This window comes from Bos taurus, chromosome 7 (assembly GCF_002263795.3).
Source record: "Bos taurus isolate L1 Dominette 01449 registration number 42190680 breed Hereford chromosome 7, ARS-UCD2.0, whole genome shotgun sequence".
NCBI classification, from domain to species: Eukaryota; Metazoa; Chordata; class Mammalia; order Artiodactyla; family Bovidae; genus Bos; species Bos taurus.
In genome coordinates, this window is record NC_037334.1 from 69,190,958 (window position 1) to 69,210,532 (window position 19,575).

General features: G+C 44.7%; 1 protein-coding gene across 4 annotated transcripts in view; it reads right to left on the reverse strand.

The window, feature by feature from the left end:
- ADAM19 (ADAM metallopeptidase domain 19) overlaps positions 1-18,945 on the reverse strand; it is a 91,913-nt gene extending 72,968 nt beyond the window's left edge. Inside the window, exons 1-5 of one of the 4 annotated variants that reach the window (XM_059888803.1) lie at positions 18,799-18,945; positions 16,433-16,559; positions 16,279-16,349; positions 16,059-16,144; positions 11,335-11,405 (exon numbers count right to left, since the gene is read on the reverse strand). In XM_059888803.1, the coding sequence (XP_059744786.1) occupies positions 11,335-11,405; positions 16,059-16,070 (83 nt within the window). In that variant the 5' untranslated portion in view covers positions 16,071-16,144; positions 16,279-16,349; positions 16,433-16,559; positions 18,799-18,945. Of the gene's footprint in view, positions 1-5,444; positions 5,543-11,334; positions 11,406-16,058; positions 16,145-16,278; positions 16,350-16,432; positions 16,560-18,798 lie in introns of those variants that run through there. The other 3 variants (XM_059888804.1, XM_015472341.3, XM_059888805.1) reach the window with 3 other exon arrangements.
- Between the last annotated feature and the right edge of the window lie 630 nt (positions 18,946-19,575).

Consider the following 19,575-nt stretch of genomic DNA (forward strand, 5'->3'; position numbering starts at 1 on the left):
AACTTCACTCTAGTCTTCACATGGCATTCTCCCTCTGTGCACGTCTGTGTCCAAATTTCCCCTATTTATATGGACACCAGTCATACTGGATTAGGTGCTATTCCGGGATGACCTCATCCCAACTAATTACATCCACGATGACTATCTCCAAATAAGGACACTGATGTAGAAGGGGTTAGGACTCTGACATATGACTTTGGGGGAACACATTCAACCTGTAACACTGCTAATCGCTTCTTTTTAGAGTGATGAAAATGTTCAAAAATTAGAATATAATGATAGCTGCACAACTCTGTAAATAAACTAACAAATACTGAATGGCATACTTATTTAAACAGATCGACTATGTGGTATGTAAGGTACATTTCAATAAAGCTGGTAAAAAAAAAAAACAAAAAAAAAAAACCCAAAGTTTGGATTTAAAGCAACTGCCCAAGCTCAGCAACTAACCAGTTAGTGACAGCATGTGAAACAACTTCTCTCAACACAGGCAGTGGGTTTCTTACACAGAAGCCAAAAGCAAAGTGCCTTTATCTGCCCACATGTTCTGTGTAAATTCCCTGTGACCCAGTGGTTCACATCTAGGAAGTGATCCTCCAGACATGCCTCTCAAAGAACATGAAGGTGTCCACTCTAGCACTATTTGTAAAAATGGGGGTGGGGGGAGAAACAAAAGGAAAAAATTGCTTGAATACCCATCAAAATGGGTGATTAAATTAATCATGGCATCCTGATTTTTACTGAATCTGAATGATGGGTATATGGGGATTCATTATATCATTCTCTCTACTGCTGTGTGCATTTGATAATTTTCCATCATCAGTTCAGTTCAGTTTAGTTGCTCAGTCATGTCCGACTCTTTGCGACCCCATGGACTGCAGCACACCAGGCCTCCCTGTCCATCACCAACTCCCAGAGTTTACCCAAAATCATCATAAGAAATTTTAAAAGTTAATTATGGCATACACATAAAATGAACTATCATACAGCCATTAAAAATGATCCCATAAATTTACATAGAAATATATCCATAAGAGACTCCCAAACTGTGGTACAGCCTTTGAGGAGGAATCTGTGGAATGGGAAGCACAATTCGTCAAAAGTTAAAACATGTTAGACATATATGCTATATGACCTTGCAGTTCTACTGTGAGGTATTTATCCTACACTAATATTTGCAAATATGTTTAAAGATTATGCATAAGACTATTATGGCAGCATTACTTGTAACAGCGAGAAACCATTCAGTGGAATCCTTTGTCATCATTAAGAAGAATGAAATAGGTCTATAAATAAGCTAATGTGGAAGGGTATTGAAGCCAAATAATTAAAAAGAAAATTACGAATGGTACATAAAGTATGATCTCATTTATTTTAAAACCTTATTTTGTTGTTCAGTCACTAAGTCGCTTCCAACTCTTTGGTGACCCCATGGACTGTAGCCCACCAGGCTCCTCTGTCCATAGGATTTCCCAGGCAAGAATCCTGGAGTGGGTTGCCATTTCCTTCTCCAGGGGATCTTCCCAACCCAGAGATCAAACCGGAGTCTCCAACACTGGTAGACAGATTCTTTACTACTGAGCCACTTGGGGGCCCAAAACTTTATTACTTGTGTAATTTTTTCTAGAATTTTATTGTCAAAGTTTCAAACACTCCAAAAATTTCTTCTGTAATTGTTAAAAAAATAATTGATGATTCTTATGCTGTATTTCAAAAAAGTTTTTTAAATAGATAATAAAACTTAAGCTATAGTATGACCCCATTTGGATAAATTTACATGGAAATATATACAGGGTTAAAAAAAACTACGTAAAATAGTATGCTCATGGTAAATGTTCACTCATTGGATGTCAGCTATCGTTATCTTAAGGTAAACAGCTGATGGTCAAGGGTTCCTCAAACTCAAGAATCAACTCCCGACTTCCTCCAAATACACAGCTTCCCTTTGCTCTGACAAAGGTCCATCTAAGGCCAACAGGGCAGTTGACAGCTTCCTTCCATTCATTTTACCCTGTGCTCCTGCTGAAGGGCCGCCAGGAGAAATAAGCTTGAGACAAAAGAAAACCATGGACATCCTTCCTGGCTACACAGGCAGCCCTGGCTGCAGGTCCCTGGAAGGAGATAGAGCCGGAAATGGTGAACAAATTCTACCTGCTTATCAGACAGTTCAGAGCCTCGCCTAGGGAGGGCACAGATTCTGCAGGCAGAGACAAGAGGTACAGTTTGGCCGACTGGACAACCCTGCAAAGCTGTATTCTGGAGATACAGTTAGGTCAAACAGGGCACAGCAGGGGAGCAGAAGTGAGTTTCCTCCCAAGGGCAATGGACTTTAAGGTCATCTTCCTAATTACATTTGGAAACCACCTCAGGGGAATTCCCTCTTACTACATTCTTAAATGTTTTTCTCATCCTGCAAAATACAAATAATAGCGACTCTTGGGCTCTCACAGTGCACCAGGCACAGAGTAAGTCCTCGAAGAGCACTGCATCATCGAATAACACACCACATCTGACAAGGTGGCCACTACTTTTGGCCCCATCATGTGGATGAGGAAACTGAGACTTGCAAAGGTAAAGCAACTTGTCAAAGCTTACACCTCCAGTAGGTACAAGGAGCCAGACTCTGAATCTAACATGCCGAGGTTACATCATTACAATCCACCGAAATCCAAATCCAACCAGGGAAGGCAGAAGGAAAGGGAAGAAGGCAGGCAGAATATCAGAGAACACCAAGTGTTCATCGAAGAGCATACTGAGTAAGGACAGGGCTTCCACGAGGCAATCTGAGGCCACAGCTAAGAGCCTGGGCTTGGAGTCAAAGAGATCTAGCTCTACCCTTCCCACCCAGGTGACTGTGACCAACTCGTGCTGTCCCATGCCTCAGGGTCTCCATCTGCCAAACAGGACTAACACAGGTAACGACAACCCACAGGGTTGCTGTGATGATTCCATTAGATGAACTATGTAGAGACTGCACAACAGAGCCTGCTATAAAGGCATCTCCTACTTTGTAGCTGTTACCATGATTGACGATATCATTATCCCTTTCTGACGATCATTCCTCAGCCAGAAGCTGCCTGAAGGCAGACTGCATCACACAACATGACCCAGAACTCGGGAAACGCTGACAAACTGTAACCACACATGCTATGTCTCAACATGTTTTTCTCTTGTCATTCTTACTTGAAAACACTCACAGGGGCCATATGCAATGGTTTGCATCACCAAGACACTTTAGAAAACATCTGCTCATGATTTTACATTAATGAAAGTTAACATGTACTGAAAACCAGCTTACTTATGCACTGTAATGATACTAAGCACATCGTAATACATTATCTCTAAGGCTCACAAACATAGTGGATTTGTTTCCTGTGCCCAGTGCGTAACAAATTACCAGAAATTGGGTGGCTTGAGACAATAGAAAGTTAGCCATTTCCCCGGTGGTCCAGTGGTTAAGACTCCATGCTTCCACTGCAGGGAGCACAGTTTCCATCCCTGGTCAGGGAACTCAGATCCCACTTGCCCCAGCCAAAAAAAGAAAAGAGAAAAAAAGATGAAAAAGAAACCAGGAAAAAAAATTTTTTTTTAACAACAGAAAGTTATTCTTTCAGGGTGCTGGAGGTCAAGAATGCAAAGTCAAGGTATTAGCAAAGCTGGACTCAGTCTGAGAGGTTTCATTCCTGGCCTCCCCCACCCTCCAGTGCTGCTTGTATTCCCTGGCTTGTGGCTGCATCGCTGCCCTCTCGGTGGTCACAATGCCTTCTCCTCTTCGGTCTGTGAGCACATCTCCCTGTGCCTTCCTCTTACAAATACTAGTGACTGAATTTACAGCCCACTCAGAAAATCCAGAATCATCTCTTCTCAAAATCCTTCATTAAGTCACACTTAGAAAGATTATTTTTTGCCACATAAGGCAGTATAGTCTCATGTTCCAGGAATTAGAATGTGGGTCTTTTGGGGGGTAGGGAACATTTCTCAGCCTACCTTACCCACAATGAAGTTATTTTCATTTTCTATGTGGAGGTAAAGTATAGTAAGAAGCAAACGGACCTGAGTTTGACTCCTGGCTCCGCCTGAGAGTCTCCCCATTTATAAAATGTGAATAATACTCATACCTTCTCAAAAGGGTTGCCACGAGGATTAAATAAGATGGTATGTGAAGTGCCTCTGCACAGTCAGTGGCCCTCAGTTAATGCTCACTAATGAGTGAGCATTATGGTGACTACCAAAGAAGAAACAACATTCAGAAGACAAGTGACTTGCTGAAGGCCACCTAACCAGACAGTGTCAGTGCTCGGGACTGAATTTGGGTCTTTCCAGCACCAAGACCCAAGCCTATCCTACTATGGATTAGGCATTTTGCCTTACGTTCTCACAGCCTTCAGAATCAACACATCTGTGGGAAGTGGGAGGAAGGCTCAAGAAGGAGAGGATGTATGTATACCTATGGCTGATTCATTTTGATGTATGGCAGAAACCAACACAATATTGTAAAGTAATTATCCTCCAGTTAAAAATTAAAAAAAAAAAAAAAAATCAACACATCTAGGTTATTACAGTTGTGGGTGCTGCCTGATACTCCCTTCCAGCTACTGTCTAGCTGCATCCACGCAGATCACCATTTCCAGTTACTGAGACTGAGTTTACACAGTGGACCCTAACAAAGCAGTATCATGTTTCTAATGATTCAGAAATAATGGAGCCCCTGCTTAAGGGGTGGGGCTGAGAATTTAGCTTTTAGAAAGACCACATCACATTGGCTGGCAATCCAGTCTGCAACTCCAGGGGTTCTGGGCAACATGGGAATCGTGAGATCAATCTCCATCTACAAAGCTACAGTTGGAAGCTGCATTTCAGACAGGACTATGTGGTCTCTCTGGGGCAAGGTGCCTAACCTAGCACTTAGAATTTAAATCCACTTATGCCTTCACTGCCTCAGAGTCAATGCAGCAGGGTTAATTCCAGTTCCTGGTACTTCAAAAATATATATATATATATTTGAAGAAAATTTCAGCCACTTGGAGGCAGCTCTCTGCAAATTCTGATGTCCCCACCCATCTATCTAACGGTTTCCTCAGCACTGGTCTAACGGAATTATAGGATCTCAGCTGCAGGGAATGGGGAGCCCAGCTGTATGCTGAGTTTGGAAAAACATTTTGAATACTTTGGATCTGCCAAATACTTGGTTAAAGAACGATATCCTCCAATTTCTTAAGCCATGTGTATTTTAAGTGAAATGTAAGCCATATGTCTGTGACTCATTTAAATGCACTTCAGTGAAGCATGGTTTACCGAGAGTGCTGGGATATGCCTAAGCCTTTCTTAAGCTTCTCTTTGATCCAGGAAATTGAATTCTGCCAACAATAAATGAAGCTCCTGACAAGAGAAGGTCAAAGAGAGCTGTCCTTTATCCTAGATAAGATGTTAAACTTTTTCCTCACCCACAAGGAAGCAGGGAGCCGGGAAGAGGTCCGTGGTCTGGCTGGTATGCAGAGTTTTGCTCCAGATCAACTATGTATCAGTATTACCACCAGGCCTCCTTGGAAGAGAAGTGCAATGGTAAGCAGTGGTGACTAACCCACCCAACCTATTGCTGAGAAAACTCCTCTTCTGCCTTTCTCCCCTTCTTGGGTTCTCCAGTATTAAATACAACTCAAATAGGGTTGAAGAAAAAGAGACAAGGAGCTGGATCACTCCATTAGCAGTGAACAGCTATTCATTTTCCAGGCTGCAGCTTGATTTCCAGGATAACAAAAAGTCTCCATCCCTAAGATATCTCCGAGGAACTGAAAAGAAGTTAGAGATACAAGGAGAGATGAAAGTCAGAAGTAGTAGTAGGTACAATAACCAGTAAACCTCCAAATACCTAAATTCTGCCTTGACAATTACTATTCCCCTTGAGGTCTGGAGGTAGATATACACACAAAAGACAACAAATATCCACTCTTATAAGTCAGGCTTGTTCAAACTCTGTTTCTCTTTCGCTAACAGGGCTGTGGTGAGACCAAGGGATCTCTCCCTTTCCCAAGCCAAAATCTAAATCTTAGCATCATTTAGACTGAAGGGAGGAAGTCTGATGAAGAGATGACAGTTCCAGAACGTGTTTAAGGGATGAGCAGAGAGAAGTAGGTGGCCGAAGGTCCTCTAGGCATAGCGCCCACTGGTTGGGCTGCTTATCTGCTTTTGAAGATGACCTTGAGCATCCTGCGAGCAGGTTCAACAGTTCAGTGTGCCCTCCTTTGGGGAAAAAGTGAGAAGGGAGAGAGTCAGGGCCTATATCTTCCTGGAGGCATCCAGATGTCCAGATGCCTACAGTGAAGAAAGACTCCATTTGATTTCAGCAAACAAGCTGTTGTCCAGTATGGTTTCTGGATTGATGAGGCAGTCCTCAGTGTCTGGGGGAAATTACACGGAAGACAAATATTATGGATTTATGCCTCAAAATTGTGGGTTATGAAAATAGCAGCCTGTAATTTCTTCCCTGTAATTTTCTTCCTTGTGTTTATGTTGCTTAAACAATGGGTCCTGAGTTAGCAGTTCATCCTCAGCTTCTGTGGTTTTGGGGGTATTTGCCTTTATCTCACTGCCCCCTCTTTCCAGGAATGTCTCCAGAACTGGGGAGCAAATGCCCTGAGGCAGGGACTTCTTTTTCATTTTCCACTTATGCAGTGTCCTTTAAACAGGTAGTGCAGGAAAGGCTCGTAGAGCCTAAATGGGACAAAACCCCCATACAACAGATGAGAAGGTGGAAGCCCAGCAGGGCCAACTGGCTTGCTGACCAATTCTGTATCACCTGTCTCTGAGCTCAGTACTCTGTCCACTGTTCCACAGAGTCCCAGTCACAAGTCAGGTTCTGCTAACCACAGCTATGCACCAACATTTGCAAATGATCAGTATAGGTGTGAATAAACATAAAACTAGGAGAAGGCAATGGCAACCCACTCCAGTACTCTTGCCTGGAAAATCCCATGGTCGGAGGAGCCCGGTAGGCTGCAGTCCTTGGGGTTGCGTAGAGTCGGACACGACTGAGCGACTTCGCTTTCACTTTTCACTTTCATGCACTGGAGAAGGAAATGGCAACCCACTCCAGTGTTCTTGCCTGGAGAATCCCAGGGACGGGGGAGCCTGGTGGGCTGCCGCCTATGGGGTCGCACAGAGTCAGACACGACTGAAGCGACTTAGCAGCAGCAGCAGTAGGGAACATATGCTGAAATTGAAGCTCCAATACTTTGGCCATCTGATGCAAAGAACCGACTCACTGGAAAAGACAATGATGCTGGGAAAGATTGAGGGCAGGAAAAGGGGGCGACAGAGGATGAGATAGTTGGATGGCATCACTGACTCAATGGACATGAGTTTGAGCGAACCCTGGGAGACTGTGAAGGACAGGAAGCCTGGAGTGCTGCAGTCCACAGGGTCACAGAGTCGGACACGATTGAGCAACTGAACAACAAAATGGAACATATATTTTATTAGAGCAGAATACTACCTTCATCACTTCAGTTGAGTCTGTAAAGATAAGTGTGGAGCAATATGTACAGTACAGTCTCATTTCTGCTCTTGAGTCATCACAAAAGTAGCAGCCTGGCTGTGCTTCTGTGTGACTGTGCCCATGCGTATCTATGTGCATGCTCTCACTCACAGAGAACAGGTCCATGGTGGGCCCTGTGGGCAGGAGGCTTTCATTCTTTTACTCATTATACTTTGGTATTGCTACAAGTTTCACAATGAGTATGCATTGCTTTTGCAATTAAAAAACCACAAGCAAGAAAAAAATAGCAGCTGCCTCCTACAGGGTATACAGAGTACAAGTCAGGCACTACGCTGGCCCCTATCTCATTTTGTCCTCCCCATGGCTCTAAGTGTGGAACTCAGATATATTATATCCCAGATAAGGAAACTGAGGCTTGAAAAGGACATACAGTTAGTAAGTGGCAGGGTCAGGATCCCACATGGAAGCCACATTCAGATTATCCTTGTGATGTCACTCTTTTCCACCTGCAATCTGTAGGAGAAAGGGTGTGTGTCCCCCGTGGGAATGTCGGCCGTTTATCCTGAGCGGCTTCACAGTGGAAAAAGGCTGCCGCCGGCCACGCTATGGAACTGAGGCACCTTGGGGCGTCTGCTGCCTGAGCTGAAGACCCATTTGCTATCCTGGTTCCTGGCCCAAGCCCCACACTCCTGCATCCTCACCATTGTTGGCAATCTCTCCACGTGTGAATTCCATTAAAGGCTGGCTCACAGCTATTTTGGGCCACGCATTAGCACTTGGACTTTGATTAAATGAGAGAAGGCCAGACACCTCGGGATGATGAGAAAGAAATGAGAAATGTCCTCTCCCTGCCCTCACAGTTCCAGGAGTCCTTGTCCACTGCTCCTGGGAGGCCTGAGAATCTAACATGTGGGGGAATGTGGTTGGGAAGGGTAACCTTCATAGTCTAGGCCTGAGAATCTAACATGTGGGGGAATGTGGTTGGGAAGGGAAACCTTCATAGTCTAGTAGCGTTTTTGAACTCGGCAGCTGTTCCTGCTCCTTGGAACCGTCATCTCCCTGCTGTTCATGTGGCTCACTTCCTCAGCTCCTTCAGGTCTGGACTCAAATATCAATTCACCACCAAGGTTGGCTCTGGCTGCCGTTCCAAACAGCACCTCGCTCCCTCTTCAGAGCCCTAATGCTTCGTTGTTTCCTCCATAGCAGTTGTCACCATTTGCTTGTTTATTTATTGCTCACCCCTACTGGAATACAAGCTCCAAGAAGGTAGACCTATTTTACCAACAGCTGGATCTGCACTACCTGCTCTGGTGCCTAGAATGCTATAGATGTATCCAAGATGAGGAAGATGAATGAATCAATTGAGGATATTAAGAATCAGAGCATGAGGATCCCTTAGCACGGGGCCTAGTTTCCCCTCAAATATCACAGGATGATAAAAAGTTTACCATTTTTTTTTATAAGATTTGAAAATCAGAAAAGCCGCACCTCCTCCAAACCCCTCCCCACCCCCCCCAATCTGTTTTGAATCCAGGCTCGCACGCACCATGAATGAAAGGGCTTTGGGAAGTAAACACACTAGGAAGTCGTGTGCAGTTGGAGTTCCGCTTGCTAACACATGTCCAAAAACAAAAAGCCCAGTTTAGACGAAAATAGCAGGAAGCCTTCCCTAGGGATACCTGGTGAGGTCATATTGCTTGGCTCTGCTGCTTCCATTTTTGTCAGACCTCCTGCCTTCTGCCAATTGGAAGAGGCCAGGAACCATATCCAGCCCACTGCTGATCACTGGGAAACAAGAGAGCTGCTCCCGGCAGCAGACAACTGAACCACATTTCCGGGCTCTCCTCTGGAACCTCAGAATGGGATGGTAAAAAAAAAAAAAAAAACACACTAGTAGTCAATTATCTACTGTGTGTTCTGTAAGCACTTTGTGTACATCACCGCATTTAGCCCTCATAGCCACGCTTATGAGGCCGGTGTTACTATCCTCACTTTATAAGTAAGGACACTGAGACTCCAAAAGACCCAGCAATGTGTCCCCGGGTTAATCAGCTAGTAAGCCGAATCTGGGTTTCTGTGACCCAAATGATCCTTATCTCATCTCTCCCCTTTACTTGCTGTGTGGCCTTAGACAAGTTCCTTTCCTTCTCTGAGCTGAAGTTTCTGCTCCCACGCACACGACCGCTGCACTCAGTGTTTTCCAAGGCACTTTTGTGCCCTAACTTCCTATGACCTCTTATAAAGATTACAAAATATGAGGGAAGGATGAGTCTCGGGGTCCTTGCCTGGCCAATCCAACTCCCAAGAGTTTGTCCATGACACCAACCCCATCACATGGGCAGCTCAGAGGAAGCTGAGGAGTCACATACTCTAAATGGAGGCAGGAGAGGACGGCTGAGATGGAGGTAGCAATAGGAAACCTTTAGTTTAGAGCTAGAGGGCTGGGACTGTACGAAACTGAAATAGGACCTGAGAGAGACTAAGAACACACCCTCTGAGAGACTTCCCTGCAAGACCAGAGGAAGACAATGCAAGGAGAAATCCCAGGCAGACAGGGCCTACGCTCTCGGCAAACACAGCCAGCCAGGTCTATTCCAGGGAAGTGGAACAGAGAGAACACATTCCTGGGCCGGTTTTACTTCAGGACGAAGGCACGAGGAAAGGACTGCTTTCACTCCAAGGAGGAAAGCAGCAAAAATGACTGAGATGCCCATTTTTCTGGCTTCCTAAAGGCCACCGCATCCTGGAGGCAAAGGAAAGACACGGATGAGCACTGCACACACTGCTCAAGTCATGCTTATAATGCACTTCCAACACCACGCATCCTCCTCCGCAAGTGTCCAAAAAGCCCAAATTTGGAATAATTTATATTCTTGCTTTCCACCCAAGCTGAGCAGTCATTCCCATCCTTCTGGATATGGGAAGGTCCCTATCTATCCCTTTCTTGGCAGTGATGTGTGTGATTACTCATCTGCTTCCAGGGGACTCCACAGGCTGCCAAGAGGAGACAGGCAGTTCGCTGAGCCATGCAGCCTTATCTGCAAGGTCTGTGTGGCAGAATGTAAGCAGGACTGTTGATGAGGAGACAGCAGAAGCCTTCAGAGGGCCCTGGCCAAGTAAGGAAAGCTCTCCAGTGCCCAAAACAGACTGGGATTGGTCAAAAAATGGGCAACACATGCAGCCATGCCTTATGTCTATTTACCTGCTCAATAACATCAATCAAGATACAACTGTGCTTGACAGCAAATCAATGTGGAAATATTTCTGAGCGAGGCAGCCACCCAAGACAAATGAGGTTGGGGATACGGAAGAACCAGGCTGATGAAGCCAGGAGACTGCTGACCATGCCCTTATTGGCAGAAGCTCAGATGTAGCTGACCCAGAAGAGAAGGAGCAGTCAGGGTTTGAGCGTCAAATCCCCAAACACCCCACCTCGCCTCTCTCCTCTCTGCTGCTTTCCTCTCATCTCCTTCACTTCCTGCCATGCACTGTGCTGGAGCGAGTAAGACAGCTGCCCAAGTCCTCCAGCCCATCCCTTCCTTCGTGTCTCTCTGTTTCTCTCTCTCTCACACACACACACAGACAGTGAACCTTAAGAGGCCCCCAAAATTTCCCCAGCTTGAGGAAATTCAAGGAAGACGGTAAACAGTCAGTAATTTCACAGCAAGTCAAGAGATGGTGGAAGTGCAGGCTTTGCAAAAATGCTCCCAATAAATGAACTACAGGTTGACAGCCTGGGTCACTTCATTAACTACTTCCTTCCAAGCCAGTGGCACCTGCGTCCGGCGCTGACACACAAGTGGGTTGTCTCATTTTAGACAAAGGAGAAGTCCACTTACTCATTCTTCTCCAGGTCCAGAATCAGCTCTCGCCCCTCAGCCATCACCCTGAGCTCCGCTTTGAGTGGATGCTAAAAGAAACAACGAAAGAATGTCAGTTCTGAAAAGCAGGCCGAGGCTCCCAGGGAGGAGGCAGAGGATCCAGCCAGAGCTCTGACATGGATGGAGCCACAGGAAGTGAATGAGAAAGGGTCAACTGCCTTTGCAGCCCAAATATGAAATAACTTCAGTCCCAGAAGGACCCACTTTCCTCCCCCATCTGCCTTCTCCTCAAAGACAAAGGAAAGAAACTCCAAGCCTAAATGTGGTGTAAGTGCCTGCATGCAGGCCTCGTAAAGGCAAACCCTAAGACACGCGATTCTGGACAGCAAATTTGAGTGGAGTCAGATCTGGGATCAAGTGTAGGTTTCAACACTACAGCCGTGGAATCAGACATGCTACTGAACCTCCCTACAGCTCAGCTTCATTTGTAAAACAGAAGTAATAGTCAACTTTGTGGGGATATTGTAAGGACTAAGTGACAAAGTAAACATAAGAATTTATTATAGTGCTTGGCACACAGGAAGCCCCTGTTACATGTTGACTGTTACTTAAGATACCAGGGAAAGCCTCTTCATCATGGACTCATTTTACAGTGGCTCTCAGTTTGGATACCCCTCAATCCTCTCAGAGGAGACAACTGGAAGAACCTCCAAGTAAGGATTTAAAGGTCCAAAAGATACATTTTACACAAAAAATTTACTAAGAGCCAAAGTAGCTAGATACCCAGAATAGACCATTTAAGGTATCATATAAATGGTCGATAAGCATTAAAAACATGTTCAGCATCACTGGTAACTGCCCCCCACCCAAAAGTATTTTTTTAAGATATCTTTTAAAAAATCAAAGCAACAAAGATTAAAAAAAAAACAAAAACATAAATCACAATGCAGCAGAGTATACTATAGAATGGGCACTCTCACACCCTACCTATGAGAATTTAAACTGATACCTGCTCACCAGAAAATAATCTGACAGTACGAACCAAGAGTTTAAAAATGTTTAGACCCTGAAACCCTATAGAAGATTCTATCTGAAGGGAACAAATGGAAACACAGGCAATGGTTTATACACAAGGATGCTCATTACTTACAATAATAACTAATGAAACAGAATCCAAATAATCTAAATGTAGGAGAATGGTTAAATAACCAATAATCCATTCATATGACAAAACATTAGACAGCCATTCAAAATTATGGCTTTCAATCATTTTTAGATTATCAAGAAAGTACACATGATAACGATTAAGCACAAAGGTTTAAAACATAACACTGTATGCTTTATTCATACATATTTTTATAAAGGGACAAAAGTAGAAATAAACCAAAAGGTTACCATAGTTGCTTCTCGTTAGTGAGTCATTTGTTGCTATTTAGTCACTCAGTCATGTCCTACTCTTCTGCAACCCCATGGACTGTAGCCCACCAGGCTCCTTTGTCCATAGGATTTTCCAGGCAAGAATACTGGAGTGGGTTGACATTTCCTTCTCCAGGGGATCTTCCCGACCAAGGGATTGAACCTGCATCTCCTGCAGGTTGGGTTCTTTACCACTGAGCCACCAGAGAAGCTCAGTGAGATCATAATTCAATTTAATTTTATTTTGTGCACTTTCCCATGTTTTTATAATGGCCTTATTTTCAGAAATGGACTTTTAATCTCCTTTTATCTAATTACTGTGCAAAATTTCAAAGACATTAGAAATCCAAGTCACCATAAACTTTCACGCTTTAACAAAAGTTCAATTTAGCACAGCTGAACTTTTCTTAAAGGCAGAAATTATTTAATTAAAACAGGGTATTTACGTATTTAAACATTTTTAAAAGGATCGATTCTTCGGGTGTTTTAGATGCACATTCTCCAATTTGGGACCAAGGAACTGATAAACTCGTGAAGTCTCTTTCAATTCACATGAAGCTCTTGCTAGAGGAAAGCCTCTATCCCTTTTAAGGTCAGCCTCAAAACTTAGTTTTGGCATGTAGGAGCAAGTACGTCACCTGCTTTGCCACCTCTGGGGGGGCCTGCCTCTTCTAAGCACATTTCTCTTCTTATCAGCTTCAAACCCCATTTCCCATTAGGGTCCTGGGCATCCCTGAGGCTTTTGGCCACCAAGGGCTCTGATGTGGTCCGAACATTATGATCTTGGATGCTTGTGCAACCCTGTCCTTTGCTTTGTTTTGCAAATTTATCCTACTCACTTCTCTTAAGGGACATGTCAAAAACACGGGAAGAGGAAGCGACAGGGATGTTTATGTAAAAACTTGCACTAAGAAATTCACTTCTCAAAAAAAAAGAAAAAAAAAGAAATTCACTTCTCTATTTTCTGATGCCCGGATTCAGCTCTACCCATACCTATTTCTGGTTTGTTGCTTTACTCTGGGGAGTTATGGACCAAGGGCCCTGCCCAATCACATTAAGCATCAGGGACACAGTCCCAAGTGGGCACTTGAGGAAAACACACACAGCAATAGAGCTGTATCTATTCCCTTTTCCAAGAGGAAGGTGGCCTAGAGTCCACACACAAAGAAGGAAAGTTGACACAAATCAAACCACTGTCACTTCTCCCCCAAAGAGATACAAGTTGCAGCCTGAGTATGAATACTTAAGTGGCTAATCCAAAACTATTGCTCTCTAGTCTGGAAGATGCTCAGACACTGATATTTAATATGATGTTCCTGTTTCCAGGAGATGTTTCAACCAAAACAATGAAACAGCACTACAAAGATTCATGTAGCTTCCCTGTCCAGATTTACTCAGACTTTTCTTTTGCAACTCTACTCTGTGCTAGGAAGGGGGGACATCACCTTTCCTAGGAAGTGAAGGGAGTTGACCCACTGTTTATACTTCCCCAGGGCAGGGTTTTAAATGCCTTTCTCTTTTGAGGTAGATTAAATAGATCTTCAGCTGTACAGGGTATTGGAAATCTATACTACATGTCTACATTCCCCTTAAGACATAGTATATGTATATTTAGTATGTAGTGTTCAACTAACATTTGCTAAATGAAGTAATTACGTGAATGAGAATAAGATGCCCGACTGAGACCTACCTCTCCTCTCCCTCTGACATTCATTCATTTGTTCAACAAATATTTACGGTGCCAGGCTAGTCCTACAAAGGACAATGACCTGGGCAGATCCTAGGCAGACAATGGCTGGGAACAAAGACAGGATCTGAGCTCCACTTTGTTTCTCAGGCCCTTCCTGAGGATGCCCGGCATCCCACATCTGGAGAGAACAGAGAGGCATCTATAAAAGTATCAGATCCATTCCTCGGACAATAATGGATAGGCTGGGATATCCAAGATCTTAATTTTTAAAAATAACCTGCCCTAGGATGTCCATCCATTAATTTGTCTAGACTTTTCCTGAAGCTATTTTCAGTCTCTCCTAGTTTTGGATGAAATGAACTCCATGCATTTATTATCTTTAGGATAAAATATTATTTGCTTTCATTTGTCCTAATATTTTTGCTGTAAGTTTCCTCCAAATTGAAGCACTTTTTGGACATGTCTGCATTCCTCCAGCCATAATTTCACAGATTCTGGGCATTTCTACTCTCCGTTTACCTTTCCAGACTCAAGGACTTCGAAGTCTGAAATCTTTCCTGACACTGCTCTCTCCTCTCTCTCCTACTATAATCTTGCTGTTATATGTTGCCCAATAAATCACTGACCATTTGAACCCAAAGCACTCTTATTAAGCACCCCTCCTCTCCAGTCCTCTTCCTTCTTATCCCCTCTAAGCTCTATTTTTTAAATGAGAAAACTGCGCTCAGAAAGTGAAAGGTCCGATAGCTGGTTATTGGCTCACAGCAAACACATCTTCCTTTCTAGTTCTTTCCTGTCTCACTTGAGCTATAAGAACCAGAACCAAAGACTATCCTAGATGCACAGGTCCTTCCTGCAAGAACGGGATAATGTTTTCTGTCTTATTCCCAATCCCCTCGATGAGGCCTATCCATTCTGCTGGTGTTGTGGCCCAAGGAGCCTACTGAATTTTAAGATTATTGGATTTTAAGACAGACTTAAGGCAGTACTAGGTCCCTGCATGTGTGCTCAGTTGTTCGGTCGTGTCCGACTCTTTGCGACCCCATGGACTGAAGCCCCTCAGGCTGCTCTGTCCATGGGATTTCCCAGGCAAGAATATTGGAGTGGGTTACCATTTCCTCCTCCAGGGGATCTTCCCGACGCAGGGATCAAGCTCACGTCTCCTTGCATTGGCAAGTGGATTCTTTACCACTGAATCACCTGGGAAGCCCTACCCTGCCTCTTATTTTAAAAATAGTTTGGATTGTCATTTTTCTCTCCAAGTATATCATCTCATCAATAAAGTGAACCACATATTATGCAGAGCAAAAAAAACTAACGACATTTAATCAACCCCAATTGAGAGTCAGTGATTTTTGTGAAACATACTTGCATTTAGCTTATGCCGGCATTAACATGGATTTTCGTTTCCTCAACTACTGGCATCTGGAAGTGTTATAGTAGGTTGTCACACAGTAAAGGAAAGTCCCGTTGAGGATTTCCAAAACTGGAGTACACAGAGGACAGAGTGGGCCAGAAACAGAACTAATGGTGATAACCAGTAGCACCTCCAGAAAAGTTAAGTAGGTGACCCCCAAGCCTCACAGAACAGAGTTGTTAGCTTCTGCCTGTGAAAATGAGATGCTTTGAGTCTTACCTTTTCTCTCATGGGGCTTTCTGCAGTCTTCCACTGAGGTATTATCAGTTCATGCTGCAGCTGGGGGCTGCCTTCCCCACTTCCTCCTGCCAATACAGCAAACACGTCACTGGAATCCCAGACCTCTGTACCCTAGCTAAGCCAGGCATGCAGTGCCAACAGGGAAGACTCCACATTGGGGTGTTAGGAGACCTGTGGATTCCAGGCTCTTGGCACTTACTATGGGTCAGGCACTCTGCCAGGTGCTGATAATAGAGTGGTAGATCCGTGTATACTTCACTGGCTTACTTTCTAGAGATGGGAAGAGGATGACACAAATATTCTCATGTGGTACAACAGGGTCATAAAATAAAGAGACACTGAAGAGGGGGTACCTATTTTAGGATGATCTTCAAGGATAGCACTTAATTGAGACTTGAGGGACCGGAAAGAAGATGCAACGATCTAGGGGTCTAAGAGTGTCCGAGGAAAAAGGATCAGCAAGAGCAGAAACAGCTTGGCCTGTTTAAGGAATAAGCAGAAGTTAGAAGTAGCCAGAAATGAGCAAATGAGAGGGGAAATTGGCAGATATGGTCAGCAAGACAGATAGGGGGTCTGCTATCACAGAGGGCATGGAAAGTGTCTGGATTTTATTATAAATCCTGTGACTTGGAAGGCACTGGAGGGTTTAGACACAGAGCAACATGATCTGTATTCAGTTTGTGAAAGACCTTTCTGAAGGTTGGGTGGAGACTGAAAGGGTGGAAGTGCTGTAGAGGCAGGGGTGAGAGTAGAAGCGGGAAGGCAAGGATGGAGCCTTGCGGGGGGAGCCCTGGTCAGAGTTGCTGGTAACTCAGACTAGAATGACCTCAGTGGAGAGGAATGAAGTGTTTGGGTTCTGGGTATATCAGGAGGGCAAGCCCCTGGGTATTATTCACATTGTGCTTCAGTTTTCTCATCTGTAAAATGATACCCACCTGCCCACCTCACATCATTAATGGGGAGAGTTATTGTGAAAGTGCTTCCCGGTCCACAAAAGCATCATTGCTTTAACCTGAACTTCCTAAGGGCAAGGCTGCATTTGCATAGCACTTCCTACTTTCCAAATAATTCTCACCACCCAGATCTCTGTACTCTGCACAACCCTGGGAGATAGGTAACAAGCTTCCTGTTTTTGAAGAAAAGGTGAACTGAAATCTGTTTGCGGACAGACTTGTTCTAGGCAGGGCAGACTTCAAACACTGGTTGCAGACAATCTTAATAAAGTGGTAATTGCTCAAGACCTGAGTAAATTAGTCTCTGGTAAGAATAGGCCACATCTATAGAACTTCTGAGGTCCTAAGTGAAGACTCCAAAAATCTATTCTTTCTAAATTAACCACATGAATCGCATAGAATATAATGAGTTACATAGAAGATGGCCATATTTGTTCTGTTACACTGGCCCAATGATGAGTAATTAACTTCAGTTTCAGATTACTGATATGATGCATTCTCAGTCAAAATATATCCTAAAAAAAAGTCATTAGACTACATTAGTGTCATTATATTAGTTAAAATGAGAAGCAGTGCATTCATTTACACATTTTCTGAGTGCCTAACCACAGGCCAAACACTATGCTAGATGTCAGATACTCACTGGGGAATCAGAAAGACAGTTTCTGCTCTAGCGGCTCTGATAAATCTAGATTCTTTGCAACAAAAAGGAATTATGATATTTAATAGAACATTTAAAGGAATGAAATGATCTTTATGATTGCAAAAATTATGGAAAGCTAGGCTCAGTAATGGAGAAATACAGTACAACTTAAGAAAAACTGTTCAAACCTTGGAAATAAAGCAAAAAGAGCAAATAGGATGTCCTTTCAATATCACATTTGGAGCATTGGTTAGCAGGCCTTTTCACAGATTAGTGAATTATCTAGGGAAATGTACCTTTGTTTGCCTTTATTTACTAGTAATTAAAGGCTACATACTCTGCGAAGATCTGTGTTAACTATAACTTTCAGTCTGGTAGAGATGCAAATGACTCCAGCGTAATAGACAGATAACTAAGAATTATGGTTGTTTGGTCCCATGGAGCACTGACCACTTTTGTATCTGTCCCAGTACAGGATTTCAACACTGTCTCCAATGCCCGTATCACTCCTCTTTCCTCTAGTGCTTTAAACTAGCTTTACCATTCTATTCACTGCCTCTCTGAAGAATCAGATCAATCTTTGCCAATCTTCCATCCTATATTTGTATGAGTCGTGTTTTTAACTTTCTGAAAATTGTACTTCTGCGATTTCTTGGCGGAATTTACAATCATTGAAACCATGTTGTTGGAGAATGTAACGATGTGGAAATGCTCATAAAGTGAAGTGGAATATGCAAGACACAAAACCGTACATATGGTATGGTTCCAATTTTATCCAAACGTATTTATAGGCACACACACAAAGACTGGAGAAAAGAGGAGAGACTCGGAAAGCAGCGGAAAAGCCAGAAAAACAGAGGAAAAGGAGAGAGAGGGAGGCAAGCCGGGGAGGGACCCACTGTTTTCTGCCTGCTCTGGATCTCCCGCATCTCCACCACCTCCCGGGGCGCACAACGTGGGAACAAAGCCGGGGCTCCTGGGCTAGAAGACAGCAGGGGCGCGGCTCCGAGTTGCTGCTGGGGGTCCCCAGGTCTCCCAGTCCACCCAGGTCCCCCAGTCCACCCACCTACAAAGCCCCCGTCACCCACCCCACTCCCTCCCTCCGCTCCGCTCCGCTACTTACTTCTCGTCCATCCAGGCAGGGCTAGCACCAGCAGGCAGAGCTGGGCGATGCCCACGCCCCGGGGCATGGTGGCAGCTGGCCCCTCGCGCAGTCAGCGCTCACCAGCACGCGGCCATGCCAGCCCCCTAACCAGGCCGCCGCGCTTCTGGAATCCACCGCGGTCGCCCAGCAGCTCCCAGCCCGCTCCCAGCCATTGACCGTTCGCTCCGCCCCTCAGCTCCACCGGGGGCTGGAGGAGGGGCAGGAGGAGGCTGGGTGGAAGCCAGAGCGACCCCTGAGCCTGGCGCGGGGGTGGGGCAGGGGCTGGGGAAACTGCTCAGGTGTCGGCGATCAAGGGAGGGAGACTCCGAGCCCGAGGAAGGGTAGGGATTCTTCACGGTGGGCGCTGCCTGAGGAGGGTTGGGGGCTCGAGTTTGTAGGAATTAAACTGGACCCTTCTCTGCACAGCCCATTTTCTCTGTCCCACGCTGGGCTAGACGCCTTGGGTGTCGCTCAAGAGGCTGCTCACCAGCACCGGCCTCCACTCTTGGAGGCAGGCTCGGAAAGAGTTAACCTGGCACAGAGAACTAAGTGCTACACGGAGTTGTTTTCTTAGCAGGACACAAATCAAGGATCCTTTCCATCTGACTGGGAGGAGCAGGGTGATGAAGAGAGGATTCCCAGAGGAGATGAGATCTGAGCTCCGGAGGAGGCGAAATGGAGCAGAAAACCCTAGATAGACGGACTAGGGCAGAAAAGCCCGTGGGCTGAATTGGGGGAAACAGGCATTTGGGATGG